The 15,640-nt window shown below is 43.3% G+C and overlaps 2 protein-coding genes across 6 annotated transcripts in view; both read right to left on the minus strand.

The window, feature by feature from the left end:
* Positions 1 to 15,640, minus strand: part of ANKRD44 (ankyrin repeat domain 44) — a 120,500-nt gene that overhangs the window by 44,439 nt on the left and 60,421 nt on the right. For all 5 annotated transcript variants that reach the window (XM_071747864.1, XM_071747863.1, XM_071747867.1 and 2 more), the window contains exons 4-9: positions 11,712 to 11,782; positions 7,539 to 7,739; positions 5,867 to 5,954; positions 4,269 to 4,411; positions 2,664 to 2,876; positions 1,151 to 1,229 (exon numbers count right to left, since the gene is read on the minus strand). In XM_071747864.1, coding sequence (XP_071603965.1) covers positions 1,151 to 1,229; positions 2,664 to 2,876; positions 4,269 to 4,411; positions 5,867 to 5,954; positions 7,539 to 7,739; positions 11,712 to 11,782 — 795 coding nt within the window. The remainder of the gene's footprint in view (positions 1 to 1,150; positions 1,230 to 2,663; positions 2,877 to 4,268; positions 4,412 to 5,866; positions 5,955 to 7,538; positions 7,740 to 11,711; positions 11,783 to 15,640) is intronic.
* The window catches only part of SF3B1 (splicing factor 3b subunit 1), a 152,955-nt gene that overhangs the window by 36,537 nt on the left and 100,778 nt on the right, over positions 1 to 15,640 (minus strand). The window lies entirely within an intron of this gene.

A 15,640-nucleotide genomic window follows, 5' to 3' on the forward strand; every position in this document is an offset into this window, starting at 1 on the left:
TAACTGCATTAAAGCACAGTTTCTTCCAGTTTACCCAAACTCTTTTACTATTACAGTTTTATTTATCCAAGAGAGCTAAGACAACATTTTGCATGATGACCTGAAATAAGCATCATGTTCTTCAGACCTCCACTTTCAAACACAGCTTTGTGAACATGGAAGTGTTGTAACATTTACAGCATAACTCTTCAACATCCCACATTTCAGTTCCAAGTATGGGATTTTGGAAAACAAACAACAAAAAAAACCCAACTAACATTGAACCTGTCTGGTCCAGAGGCCAAAGCTGGGAAGTGTAAGCAAACAGTCAGTAATAGCAACCTCTGCCATTTGGAAACAGGCCCCTGCCAGATCTCCAACAATAATATTGGTTATATTCCATAATATTCTGGGACAAGAGAGATACCTGATAAATGGCTGATAATCAGGAATCCTGGCTATGCCAGAGCAAACAAAGTGGTGCTGGATACCCTGTAAATACTGTAATTTAATATAATAATAATAGTATAATAATAATTTATAAATACTATTTATTGTTTATCATAATTTAATAATGTAATAAAATAATTTAATGATGTAATTTAATAATACTCTGTAAATGCTGTAAATACTCTGGAGTATTTGTTCAACATTTAATGAAGACAGTGGTGAGGGGTGGAGTTAAGGGAAGTGAGAGAAGTACAGCTGATGAGAGGAGGGTGGAGAAAATGCTCTGAGCTCCAGGAGCACCCCCCTCTCAAGGGAGTACAACTTTTTCTCTTTTTAGTTTTGAATAATCTGAAAAAGAAAGTTGCACCTGTTGACAACAGGAAAAAAAAAAAAAAAAAAAAAAGACCTAAGTACAGCTTTCAACTTTTGTTTTCAGGTTTAAAGCAGCTGGAGCCTCCTCAGCTGTAGGAGTATGGGATTTTGTTACCAACCAACTCAACTTCTGAATGGGCTGGTTGGATTGTGATGGTCCTGAAGGTCCTTTCCAACTATAATGATTCTGTGATTAGATGAATGAGAGCTGCCAGTGCAGCTCAAAGCCAGAAGGTGATGGAGAGCTCTCAGAGCAGTCCTGTGGCACTCTGGGTCAGAACAACTAAAAATTGGAAGCTTGGAAATGCCTCCTCTTTTGGAGAGTCACTGAACAGGCAGAAAATCTCACCATTCTGAATGAGGGTCTGCGACCTCGTGAACCTCCCGTGGACAGCTGTCATGTGCAGGGGGCTCTTCCCATCCTTACTCTACCAGGAACAAAACAGAAAAACAGCCATTTAGCACAGAAAGATCATCCTCCTCCAGTCATTCTTCAGATAAAACCTCCACTGGCTTCAAAAGTCTGTAGGACTGAATCTATAGATGATGGTAAAAGCAGAAGGAGTTTGCAAGTGAGAGAGTTCCTCAGCCATGAGCAGGAGATGGGTTGGAGTGGAGCCTGTCCTAAGAGCCTGGATGGACACAACACCTCCTAGAAACCTACAGATTTGCTATTATTTTTACATATTAATGTAAATATTAATAATATTACAGATTATTATTCCTGAATATTATTTTTAAGTAGCATTTCCCTTTCATTCTTTTCCCTTACCCTCTCAACGAGGGGAATAAAGCAAAGGAACCATGAAGCCAACTAGGAGCAGTCTGAGAGATTCAAGAACTGTAGCCTGTTTATCAATCTGCATTTTACAGATGATACATCCCAGAATAAAAGCTATTATATTAAAAAGTCATGGTTAAGAAATTACCATGGAATCCCAAAATACCATGTCTACAAAAAAAAAAAAAAAAAAAACAACAAAACAATGAGAAACCCAGGAAGGCACATGAAAGGAAACAGGAGTAAAGAGCAATGTTTTGGGTTCTGGAGATGGAAGCTGAGAGTGGGGAAGGTGAGGAGCTGAGAAAATAGGAAGGGAAAGGTACCAGCCACACAACTCACATCACTCCATGATTTTTTGGCATGGGATTTTGCATTTCTTGGCAAGCACAAGCCTGAATTTCATTTTAATAATTCTGAGCTTAAATAGTGCACTGACTATTCACTGAGCTCAAGGGACTTGCCAGAGGTGATAAATGCTAGGAGACTGGTTTTACAGATTGGGAACTAAACTGGAACACACAAAGTTCAAAGTCAAGTAGTCAAAATCTCTCACGAGCTCAGAGATCTCAAGTGTTCTGGTGACTATACCAGTAATCTCTCTGTTGGGTAACAATAAATCCCTTTCAGCTTCATCAGGATGTATCAATTGTATCTCAAGAGCACTCAGGTATCCTGAACAGAACCAGAGATTATAAACTCAGGCTCTAAAACAGGGAAAGTCAAAAGGAACTTGCTAGAATCAGGCTGAATGAAGCCCATATTGTAAGGAGAAGGAAAACAGCAGAGAGAGCAGTTCCTCACTTCCCACCACTCTCTGAGGAAACATTCTGAGAGAGCTCCTGGGATTTATATTTTAGCAGTGGCTCATGCCTTCAAGAGAGTGGCTAAGCTAGAGTTTCAGGTTGTCACCATATTTATCAAGGCACTGAGAGCTCCTGGAAAGCCATCTCATGCAGACAGCTCAGTGAGCAACCTTCTCAGCACCTCTCACCAAGAACACAAAGCTCTGCCATACTCATCAGTGGAGTTCCCAGTCTCCTGCTACATGCAAAACAAACCCAAGCAAAACTGACCTTACCTGAATGTTAACATCTGCCCCATTATTCACCAGCAGTTCAAGACACTGAGCTCCATGGGTGGAGGCAGCAGCAAAATGCAAGGGAGTGAATCCATTATTATTAGGCTGATTTACATTAGCACCATAGTCAATCAGCTCACTGACAACAGAATCCTGACCATTGTAGCAGGCAATGTGAAGGGCAGTGTTCCCATAGATGTTCATTTCATCAATCTGAAAATGAGATGAGGAGCCACAGGTAAAATGAGAGGCAGCAGCTAAACACTTCACATCATGCCTGGAAAATATGGAAATAGCTGGAGGCTTCAGCTGTCACAGGGTGTTCTTCTCACCAGCAGATTTCATTGACAAAAAAAATATACTCCCAGAGTCTATTAATTCAGAATGTTTTACCTTTTACTATTATTAACTTTTTATTTTACTGGCAAACTCTTGAAGCCAGTCTGAAGCTTAAAGCTGAGGGCAGGACTATAAAATGACAATGCTGACAAAAGTCCTAGGAAGCTGGAAAGCTTTTACATATAAGTGGGATTGTAGGCCAGATAAAAAGGCTCACAATCTTTGTTAAAAAAAAAAAATAAAATTACAAGACCAACTATTGAATTGTTGTGAACAGAATCAGGCTTAAGACCTCCTTCCACAGATTTCTTTTGGGAGAGGAAAGGTGTCTGAATGCAGGGAAGGTGAAACTGCAGGGCCATTTACACTTCAATAAGGAGCCACTTTCAGTAGCTCAGTGTTATAAAGATGTAATTAAGATTATATTACTTCTTGATGGCTGGCTTGGAATTCAACTGCTGTTCTCTAAAATAGGACAAGACAGACTGTAGAAAAAAAGGCTTGGGGATGATGTGAATAATCTTCCACAAAATATGGGCATCTCAAAAATTATATCCCCAGTGGTGGAGAATGTGGGAGTTAAAGGTAGTTATTAGCATATTACTGCTAATAACAGGAAACACCTATTCCCCTTAAATTCACAGTAAACAGCCTGTGAACACAGACTTCTGACAGCTTTTTGGCAGGACAAGCCAGCTAGTTATAAAGCTGCCAAATGCAATGGCTTCATTTGACATCTCTGATTAACCAGGGCAGACTCTCCTGATCATCTCACTGCTGCTCTGAACCACCAAACTGACAATATTAAACTAAGAGAAGTCTTTGCCTTAAAAAAAAAAAAAAAAAAAAATTAAAATAAAAGCCACCCCAAAACATAGATCTTTCTGAGTGAAAATAACCCTTCTCTGTCAACTACAGAGGAAACACAGGTTCCTAAACTTGAACAGCCTGAGAGAACAGCATTGTATCAAAGGGAATGCTGAGCCAAGGAGATTTTGTTATTCCACCTTCCTCTGCAGGCACAGCAGATATTTCCTGATTTCTTCAGAATCCACTCTCCATATTAGAGCTTATTTATTCCAGAATGTTTCCAGACTCTTCAACTAATAAAGCACACAGAGCACAAGGTGCTTTTCATGGCCCAGAAAAGGGGAATTATTTTCTTTAGAAGCTCTGGCAATAGCTGCAGCAGCAACCATATGAAAGAGTCAAATAATATCTGCAAATAGAGAGAAACATGGAAACCACAGGGAGCACAGCACATACCTCTACTCCTAGGTTAAGGAGGTGTTTCACAATGTTAATTTGCCCATTAGATGCAGCTGCATGAAGTGGGGTGTAACCTTTCTTGTCTTTACAAGTCACCTCTGCACCATGATTAATCAGTAAGGCAACAACTTCCAGGTGACCTTCAAAAGATAAAAGATAGTGAGCAATGAGTACACCATCCCACAGCATCACCTCTCCCTAATTACTGCTTTCTTCCCAATGCATGGTCCTTTTGCTGCAGTTTCCCAATGGTGTTTTCTCCAAATTTTTTCTCCAAAATATTAAAATATTAAAAATCTATAAAAAATCTATATAATATTTTGCTGCAAAATACATTTTTGTAAATGTTCTTAACCCTAGCTCCAGGCCTGGTCAAGAAACCCATTCAGATATTCATTCACCTTCACCAGAGGGGTCATATTTCTCTTCACTGAATTATTTTTCCAGTCCTTAAAAAAACTTTCCAGATAGTGCCCTTGCCACCTAAATTGAACCAAGGCTAATGGGGGAACAGTCCTGACTTCTTCATGTTGAAGCAGAGCTGTCTTAAAAAAAAAAATTTATTATGTCCAACACCATGTAAAGTTCTGCACCATCTGAGATGCACAGGACTATCATGACAAAGAGAACTCTGATCATCTGCAGGACCTGAGACACTTTATGGACAAAGTCCAAAGTGCCCAAGAGATTTAAGCACTCAAGAAACTCCATGAGGGTTTAGAGGACAAGATGCTGAGGTCTCATTATCCACATTCTGTCCAGATTACACTACAGACTCATAAACCCCACTTAAATAGTACCTGTGTATTTTGAAAAGTAAATCATGAATGACTGAAAAGATTTAAGAGCAGAAGAGGTGTGGAATTGCACCATGTAAAAGCCTTTCACAGCTACAGAGTGGAGCTCAGAGCTTGGTAGCTCAAAAGCCACATTTGTTGGCATGAGCCTTTCCATCTGCCTGTGTAGATCAAAAAAATGCACAATGTGCTTTTCTCACAGTTTGAAATCTCCTATTATCTCATTTCCAAAGATGACACGTTAAAAAAAAAAAAACAACAAAACAAACAAAAAAAAAATTTTGACAAATCAGATGAAAGAGTTTCTGGCCAAGGGCACACAACATCTCACAAATCACAGTCTGGAATATATTGGAATTGCTTTGGCCAACAAAAGCTCTTGAATAAGTGTGGCCAGTAACACATGCAATGCAATCTTTTTCTAGTGGTTTTAACTTATATTGCTCAACTATTAGAAAATTTCCTTTGCCTTGAAAGGAATGATAAGGCCAACTAATTTAAGTTCTATTTGGTAACACCAGTGACATTTTGAAGAGACAAATAGGTTGTTCTTGTCCACTCTAGAATACAAAACAATTTGCTCTTGACAGGAGAAAAGCACTTCCCAACCATATCATAACTTAGCTACTTATGAACAGAGACAAATAGTAAAAAATATGATTGCATTTATCTGCATTTTAGATAAAGCAGTTTGGGGTGAAAACTGAAGAGAAACATAACCTGCATTTTTTCAAGCCCAAATATACTTCAGGCTGGAATTAGAATCAGGATAAAAACACCAAGCAGCCCAATCCTTACCCATGTATGCTGCCCAGTGAAGTGCTCTTCTGTCTTTTTTGTCAAAAGCATTGATGTTTGCTCCCTTGGCTAAGAGCAAGTTCACCATCTGGAAGTAACAACAGCAAGTAAGCCAACCCTGGAGGTCACACACTCACAGTTTACAACAAGGAAGTTGGGATCACAAAATCCTGCTTTTCAATGGTATTTTGTGAATTACACTGTTCTGAGCTTTGTGCACTGGTGGCATGGACTGGTGATGGCAGCAAGGAAATTCAGCTTGGAAAGCAACCTGGAAGATAAACAGGCCTGGAAGAGAAACATCACCCTTAGTTTTCACCTTGAACACCAATTTAAGGGGTTTTCTTGTGGATTGGGACAAGATTCCTTCAGACTGTGAGGCAACATAACCTCAAACCTGCTTGATCTCTGCACAAGGAGTGTCTGTTCCTTCCATGTGTGAAAAGCTGCTTTCCCTATTGCTGATCACCCAGCATTAAAGGTAAGAAAAGTTAGGGGGGAGAAAAAAAAAGCACATTCAAGAACTACCTTGTCCACCAAAACATTCTAAAAATCATAAATTACAGAGCTGGATGATTGTCTTCCTCTCATTACTGCTTTGCCAGCAAAGAGATCAGTTCCTAACTGTGTATATTCAGTTAACATTCTGATACCTCTATCCAAAAGCTCAGGAGCTTTAGATTACTCTGGTTAGACTCCAGCATTAATATCTTTTTCTTACACTGCAGAATTTTAAAGGCCAAACACCATTACCATTTTGCAGGAACTACCATTCCCCTTCCTTCTTTTAATTACAGTGCAACTGATGAACTTTTGTTGACAGGAGCTGGAAGTTCCAGTCTAGGAGTTTTTGTTCCATATCTAGATCTTCAGGTTTGGAATGGGAAAGTGAGGATCCTCACACACAGATCTACAGGTGCTAGAAAAACCCTTTGCCCAGGGGCATTACTTACAAAAGTAGGGGGTTTTTTTCCATAAAGTAACAGTAATTAGACTGGAAGGTTTTGCATGGATAAGTAGAAGAAACAGAAGGACATTGTTTTAGATGACTTAATTTAAAAACAGCCTGACTGGATCCCAGACAGCTGAACATTTCTTCAGGATGAAGTGAACCCACCAATTTTTTTTCTTCTTTTCATAGAATCACAGATTAATTTGGGTTGGAAGAAACCTCTAAAAGTCACCAACCCCCCTGCAGTAAGCAGGGACACCCCCAACTGGATCAAGTTGCTCAGAGCCTTGTCAAGCCTCACTTTGAACACCTCCAGGGACGAGGCCTCAACCACCTCCCTGTTGAGGAGGAGTACGAAAAATTTAAATTCTGCCAGTAAGCAAAAAAAAATTTGAATTTTTCATTGTGGCACTCTTATTTCCACAGGTAGTCAGGTGCCAAACAGCCAAGGACACATTTGGGCTGCTGGAGCTGGAGGCAAAGCCAGCTGTCCAAGCCTGCATGGGCACCTCACTAGCATGCCAGCTCTGGACAAGGTCCTATCCAGCCACTCCCTCGGGAAAACCTTGGAAACCCGGCAGAGAGATTGGAAAGCAGCCAACTGATAGGAATTGTGAGGTCCAGGGACACGGGGCTGAGTCTGGATCCAGCCACAGCAGATCCACTGTTTGAAGGTGGGGGGGAATAACTAAATAAATCAGAGGCTCTGAGGTGACTGACCTCGATGTGGCCGTTGAGAGCCGCGTGGTGCAACGCCGTCCGGCCGCCCCGGTCCGAGACGTTGACGCTGCTCAGCATGGGGATGATGACTTCTGCACACTTCACTGCCTTGTTGGCAGCTGCCACGTGCAGTGGGGTCTGCCAGTTCTTGTCCCGAGCATTGACATCAGCTGAGTGCTTGATCAAGACCTGCACTGCCTCCTGCAACACCAAAGCAGTGGGACCCATCAAGGAGGAGAAACGCGGGGCTCGCCTTCTTGACAGCTCGACCGCGTCACCAGAAAATGGTGAGGAGAGGAGAGGAGAGGAGAGGAGGAGAGGAGAGGAGAGGAGAGGGAGAGGAGAGGGAGAGGAGAGGGAGAGGAGAGGGAGAGGAGAGGGAGAGGAGAGGGAGAGGAGAGGGAGAGGAGAGGGAGAGGAGAGGGAGAGGAGAGGGAGAGGAGAGGGAGAGGAGAGGGAGAGGAGAGGGAGAGGAGAGGGAGAGGAGAGGAGAGGAGAGGAGAGGAGAGGAGAGGAGAGGAGAGGAGAGGAGAGGAGAGGAGAGGAGAGGAGAGGAGAGGAGAGGAGAGGAGAGGAGAGGAGAGGAGAGGAGAGGAGAGGAGAGGAGAGGAGAGGAGAGGAGAGGAGAGGAGAGGGAGAGGAGAGGGAGAGGAGAGGGAGAGGAGAGGGAGAGGAGAGGGAGAGGAGAGGGAGAGGAGAGGGAGAGGAGAGGAGAGGAGAGGAGAGGAGAGGAGAGGAGAGGAGAGGAGAGGAGAGGAGAGGAGAGGAGAGGAGAGGAGAGGAGAGGAGAGGAGAGGAGAGGAGAGGAGAGGAGAGGAGAGGAGAGGGAGAGGAGAGGGAGAGGAGAGGGAGAGGAGAGGGAGAGGAGAGGGAGAGGAGAGGGAGAGGAGAGGTAGACACTGCTCCAAACAACCTCGAGGTGATCCAAATGCCAGGTTTAGAGCAGTGTCTTCACAATCAGAATTTGATTTTTGGGCTGCCTCTGCAGAGAGCCCAACCTACTTGGTGGATTAGCCTGCAAAAGTCATCGTAACCCTGCTTTCCCTGAAGAAACAAATGTACTTGTTTGAGCTCACTGCTACAGAGATTATTTACAAAATGGAAAGCACATCAGTTTGGGCCCTGAAATCATAGCAAATTGCTCTAAGTTTTATTTATAAACAGGAAAAAAAAAAAAAAAGAGGAAATAAAACAGAATACACGACAACAAAAATTTAGCTTTGCAGAAACATGAGGAACACAGGCAAGGGTTGTTGATGCTGCTGTCCTCAAGTTAGCATCAGCATTCCTTCCTTCCCTGAGGGCTGAACACAGGCCAAGGGTCTTCACTGCAACAGCCATTCTGTCAGACTGAGACCAAACAACATCTTCTAAGGTTCATTCTGTTGCTTAAAAGCAAATATTTCCCAGTGAGAAAATGTCCTGCTCTTTCTTAAGCGACTGTCTCACTGGAGAATTCACAATCAGTTCTTTTCTGCTTCTACACGTGCATCTGCCAGTAAGCAAGTCAGATGAGAAAAGAAGAGTTTCTCTCAAAATTACACGTTGTTTCTTCTTTTTTTTTCCCCCCCACAAACAAACAAAACACAAAGGAACCACTGGGACAGAGCAGCATTCAAGTCGCCCTGTCTGCTCATCACTGCTCACAGCTGGGAAGTGGTCCTGGCCCTACAAAGTATCTCAGTCTTTTTTACAGAAACTGAAAAGTTTTCTGGTAAGCCCAGCCAAAATTTTATTAATGAACAACACACACAGCCAGTGTGTTTAAATAGCACTTTTCTACATAGAATGACCCAGGGAAGTGCCAGCAGTCTGTATCAACAAGACATCCAGTACCAGGAGTTTTAGTTCTTTGTCTTCAACTGATCTCAGGGATTTAATGTTTTACATCTCTCTGACAAACTGCCCTCTAACAGAGTTGTTCAGCTGGTGACATTGCACCTCTTGCAGCACCATAATCAAGTATCACCAATGCCTCAACAGGATTTTCTTTTTTCAATTGCAGCCCTTTGATTTTAAAAGTCATTTAAATGTTACTCACTACAGGCCTATTCAGCTGGGACACGAAGTCAGCAGGAAAATTCATGCCCTTTGACTCTTAATAAAGGAAGGAAAAAGTTAAAGGAGAATTAATAGAGATGAAGAGTAAGGGCTGGAAAAGGCTGAGCTAAAAATATTTTGCCTTTTAAAAACCCATTTCCACATTTTTTTTGGTATCTGCAAATCGGCTGCCCTATCAAATTTGGGATCAAAATGTGAAAATTCTTATGCAGAAGTTTTATTTCTTTTGGCTTTTGAGAGCATGAATAATACCTCTTATTATCATAATCTCTACATGTGCATAAAACCCACAAGCCATGCTCTAAGCCTCTGCATTCAGTGTCTCCAGATATTCCAAGTCATTGGAGTGAAATCTATTTTTTAAAACCATACAAAGGCTGAAAGCTGAAACATCCATTTAAAAATCCTGCACAGACAACATCTGAGGGTTGCCAAGTTTGTAAACAAACATGCAAATCCATACAGCCCACTTGAAAAAAATCATTAAAACAAAAATGTTTTCATGCTTTTAATCAGTCTGCAAGAGGGTGCTGGGAGACAGCATCTGAATCCTGTGAAAGCTTCAGAGTCAAAGGTTGATCCATTAAACTGATCTATTAAACTTCAGGTGATTATTCTAGAAACAGCTGAGCACACAGCACCTTCAAAACCCACACTGAGTTTTACTGGTCAGCAACTGGAACATGAATTTCATCTTCTGCTGTCACTGTGAAGTATGAATTCACTCCTACCCATTGCATCCTCTCAAGAGTTCAGGCTGCACATTTGCCAGCCTGTGCAATAAAGGCAGCACTGAAAAAGCCTCAAAAGGGGGAGGTTGTTTCAAACTGGTTAGCAAAAGTAGCAACTGTCACAGCTGTAACAAAGGAAAAGGAGGAGAAGAAAGCTACCTGTGTTCCTAAAACAGAACATGAAATGGCATCAAGGGCTCCTGCTTTCCCCTGCTGCACCTAGGTACTCACTCTGAGGTACCAAAACTGCACTCTTCTCATTGTGCCATTTGGCCCTCAGCTGACAAAGAGTTAAAAGATGAGCCACAAACACACAGAAAGACATAAATTTTCTGTTAGGCCTGTCACTGACAATAAAAATCATGTGCTCTGACACATCCAGAAAAAGCAACCAAGCACACTGCAAATCCCCATCGGAAAGATTGTGGCTGTTCTTTATGGTTTAAGCCTGACCTTTGTTTTCCAGCATGGCTCTTTTGTATTTTGCCTCATTACAGCATTCAGACCCTATCAGATATTCCTTTCAGAGGGTTTCTGTGGATGCCAGCAGCTGGGAAGCTCAGCCAGCAGCCAAACAATGCCCAAGTTGAGGAGCCAGCCCAGGATTCCTGCCTCCAGGCTTGGCAAATGCTGGGACTGTTGGGGAGGTGACTCCAGTCCATCAGGCTCTGGAAGACAGCCACCCCTCTGTCTCTTTCACAACCTCCCCCCTTGCCCCCAGCAGCCAATTCAGCCCCCAGTTGGGCTCCCTGGTAACTGTTAGGAGGATAAATCTATACAGGGAGGTCCAAAATGGAAAGCCAGGAGTAATGGGTGCAGCTGAAAACACAGTGGTGCCTGAGCTGTGCTGCTCCTTTTTGAGACAGCGACAGAAAAAGCACAAACTGGCTGCCCAAAAGATTCCTTCTTGTCAAGTAAAAGAAACAGGGAGCAAGCCTCCTGTGGGCATGAATCAAATGCATTAACAGAAAAACCTTATGGCTGCCCTGAACTGCAATTAACCCAAACAAACCACGTGGTAATGGGGGTTGGATCACACCCACACCCACTCCCTTCTGCCACAGTGTTTATTCCTCTTCATTTCACCACTGGAAGGTGCTGTGGCCACTGTGGACCACTGTGGGCCCTATCCCACTTCAGCCCTGGTTGCCCAGTCCAGCTGACAGTGGCTCTCATTGCTAGGGTAATGTCAAGCATTCCAGAAGATGAAACCCAACCACATGAAAGCTCAGAAGCAGCTAGAACCAACCCGTAAAAGCTGTCCTCCAGCTGCAGAGCTAAAGGCAACCATGTGAGCTCTCAAGTGTTTGGCTTTTTCCCCCTGCCCCCCAGCAGCAAGAGGAGTTCATGTGCAGAAGGAGAGGAATGGAATCTGACTCACATCACTTCTTGAAGCCACTGCTCGGTGCAGGGGAGTCAGCCACATGTTGTCCTTGGCATTAACACGAGCACCTGCAAGTCAACAGCAGAGGTTACAACCATGCCTTGGGTGCAACACCACCCAAACCCTTTCCCATCTGTTTTCCTGGTAAACAGGACACAAAAGAAGCCAGATTTGTTGTAGGGAATTACTTTATGTACATGTGCATATGCCTTTTTTTTTTTTTTTTAGATTAGCTGATACAGCTCTTTGGGGGAAATAAGCAACCCTATGCTCAGAGCACTGGTGCTGCCTGCAGGCATCATGAAGGGAACCACCCTGAACAACTGCCTCTTCTTTCCAGATCCATCAGGCAGGCCACTAAAAGATGCAGCCAATTCCCTGCTTTGCTGCCATCAAGAAAAAGGGGAAGGGGAAATGCTCAGGTTGAGGAGGGAGCTTGGGACTTGCTGCCTGGGCTTCTGTGAGTGTCACAGAAGAGGGATGTAGAACACAGCCCATTTGGCTTCAGACAGCTGGGCAAGAGGATGGGTTTGGGGGGGCTTGCCAGAATAAAGGCAGAATATTTAATTATAGCAGTGCAAAAAAAGGAGTGAGTCCTGTACATTTGTGCAATAAAGCAGATGTGCTTGGAAGAAATATTAAAGCTATTCATGGATGTGATGCCCCAAAAAGGGAATCTCGTGAAAAGGACTCAAGAAACTCTTTTTTAAAAAGGGCTTGACCAGCAAATTCTGTGCCTCTCAGGCCTGAAGGTACCACTGCTCGTTTGAGAGGACTTGTACATGCAGAAAAAATTCACAGAAGCATCATGCACATAGCCTGGAGGAGCCTCTCAGCTTCATAAACAAAGGGATTCTTAAGCTTCATTTTGCACTCTAACTTAAGTGCATACAAAATCCTATAATTAATAAATCACACTCTCTGATTCAGAAGTACTTTCCAAGAGCTGTTTCTCAGGAATACTGAGGCCTCTGAGTCACAGTGGTTACTGGGATTTGTGCTAGATAATCAGAGAAGAAACAAGCCCTTTCATATTTCCACCAGCCAGGCTATAATTTTTTTGGCTGCAAGAGAAAGAAAGGCACTTTCACAACCACTGCAGTGAGTACCAGCAATCCTCTGCTTGCCTCAGAACCTCACCCCTGGTGCCACAAACCTGTCCTCTGGAAAAACACACTTCAGAGAAGACAACAGTTCTTTTAAAAAAAGGATTTTCTGATTAATATATATAGAATCATAGAATGGCTTGGGTTGGGAGAGACCTTAAAGCTCATTTAGTTCCAGCACGGGCAGGGACACCTCCCACTAGACCAGGTTGCTCCAAGCCCCATCCAGCCTGGCCTTGAACACTTCCAGGGAGGGGACAGCCACAAATTCCTTGGACAACGTGTGCCAGAGTCTTACCACTCTCATAGGAAAGAATTTCTTCCTAATGTCCAACCTAAATCTCCCCTCTTCAAGTTTTAGACCCCTTGTCCTCTCACTACACACCCTGTAAAGAGCCCTGCCCCAAGCCAGGATAAGCAGTTGCCTTCTTTTGCCTTCCTGAGAAGGCTCTTTTGGTTGCTAGAGGTTAGTATCCTGCCCTTTGCTTGTGCTGCTCCAGAGACATTCAGGCAACAACCACCCCAGCATCAGGAAGCTGACAGAGAGGACTCCAAGGCACTTTTCCTCATACAGATTTGGGGCTGCAAATTGCCTGGATGAATTCCTCATGATTGCCACCAAATACCTCTTGGCGAGCCTAGAAATTTATTTTGCATTTGCCTCGGGTTTTCTTGGGCTTTATGTTCTTAACTAAGCTTTCTTTTGGTTTATTTCTACCCATTCACGAGCTCCCACAAGCAGATGATTGCAAATCAGACAGGCTGATGTGTGGGAGTAGCAAAGTGTGACAAAACAAGCATCATTCCTCAGCATTCAGCAGCTCCAGTGGCACTGGTGAATAGGAAGATGATTAGAAATCCCAGGGAAGTGTCTCTGTCAGTGCTTATTCCTGCCTTTCACTCATCCTTTGAGAAACTGAAAGAGGTTGCCAAGAACACAGCTAAAGAAAACAACAAAAGGAAAACACTATCAGTCTAAATAAAATAATACACAGCATGCTACCAGCTTTTTCTTCCTCAGCTGTTTCCCACATTATTTCTTTGTGCTTTGGGCTCTTGATGTGATGAAGCTGCTCTTATGTATCTCGCTCACTACATCAGCTGATTATGCTGGTGATTTCTCTTTTTAAAGACAAAAAACTCAGCTGCTGCCCTTTGCAGAAATCATTGTTGCCCAGGTACTCAGGTGCACAATTTCTCAAGTGCCATTTTGAAATGTTTCCCCCTGCACTGCCCATTTCCTTCACCAAAATGCATCTCTTAAGTTTCCCTTGCCAGGCAATGGTTAGTGACAGTAAAAAGCTTCACCAGCTCTGGTGCACTTCTTCAGAGACAGAAAATAACTTCCATGCCAGTGGAGAGCAAGCAGAGGCAGCCTGGGAGCAATGCTTGAGTTTTCAAAAGTGTCCTCTACACTTGACCAACTTGAGTTGTCAGCCCCACAGGCACAACTCCTTGAAAGCAGAGAGAGAAACAGAAACCCACCTCAGAAGATGAAGTGCTCTACAACGTGCTGAGGCATCTAAAGTCAGCTGGACCCCAAAATCAGAAGCTTAATTTTTAAGTCCACCCCGTGACACTGCCTCAAAATCACCCAGAAACTCAGTGTCCCTCTCTTCAGCCTGAACCAAGCACCTTAATAGTGTTTCATGGCATTTCCCACAACATTCCATGAAGTAAGTGGTGTGTTCATAAGGACAAAAGGGCTGACAAGACACTCACACTGGTGTTTATGTTGCCCTTCATAGTGTCATCTTGCTTGAAAAAACAAGCTGCCTTCAAAACTTCCCTTAAGATACTTCCAGATAGCCACAGCACCCACTCACCCCCATAAAATCCCCATTTTTAGAGAAGAGCCTTTTCTCAGCCCCATCCCCTGAGCTCTGGTGGTACCCATGGGCCTGAAGGAAAGGCTTGGCCAGGGGATTTTGCTCTGTGAAGCTGAAGTAGACAACATAACCTATAACTTTACAGATAAAATCAACAGAGAAGAAACCTTCTGTAATCCACTCTTCTTTAACATGGCTGCTTTGTAATCTTTGCCATCTTTCACTCTCAAATTTTTCTGCCAAAAGAGGAAATAAATCTGGAATTGCCTCTGTTCTTTTGATGTCTGAAATAAACAACCCTATGCTGGCCTTCAGGAACAAAGTTAACATCTCTTCAGCCTAACCCAAGCACAATTTTCCACCCAGCACAGCTGCCAGGTCTCCAAGAAATCCAGATTCTTCAGTCTAAGCCTCTGGAATTAGGGATGGTCAAAGCAGGAGCAGGAAGAAAGTGATCTTTAACCTCTGAATGACATGAAGTGCAAGTTTCTTGCTAGGGAGGAAACATGGCCTGTGGACCCCACCAGCACATTTCCCCAGTTTGGACCCCATGATTATGGAAGAGACCTTTGAGCTGGTGTAAATATACTTTTGGTGGGCCAAGGTGAGGGATCTGACACTCTGCTGTAGTAATTCCAAACAGACTCCATTTCAGATGCTACCTTAGAAAGCCATTGCTGCCCTCTCTCCAAGCACCTGGGCAGTTTTATTCATTAGACACCACATTTATTTGTGCTGCCACCAGCTCATGGGCCACAAATCTCTCATATTAACTTAATTTCTCTCCTGAGCCCTGAAGAAGATGCAATGTGCTGCTGCTCCTCCCACCTTCTACTTGTGCTGAAAATGTTCTTGTGTGACACCAACAGGGAGTATTTCGGTGCCTTCTCTCTGTGACAACACCTCTTGCTTTAAGTCATACAACAAAATCTTTCTGTGCATGCAACCAAATGCTGTGATCAGGTTAATATTTTATGAGTTTTATTAATAC

The sequence above is a fragment of the Heliangelus exortis genome, chromosome 6 (assembly GCF_036169615.1).
Source record: "Heliangelus exortis chromosome 6, bHelExo1.hap1, whole genome shotgun sequence".
Lineage (NCBI taxonomy): Eukaryota > Metazoa > Chordata > Aves > Apodiformes > Trochilidae > Heliangelus > Heliangelus exortis.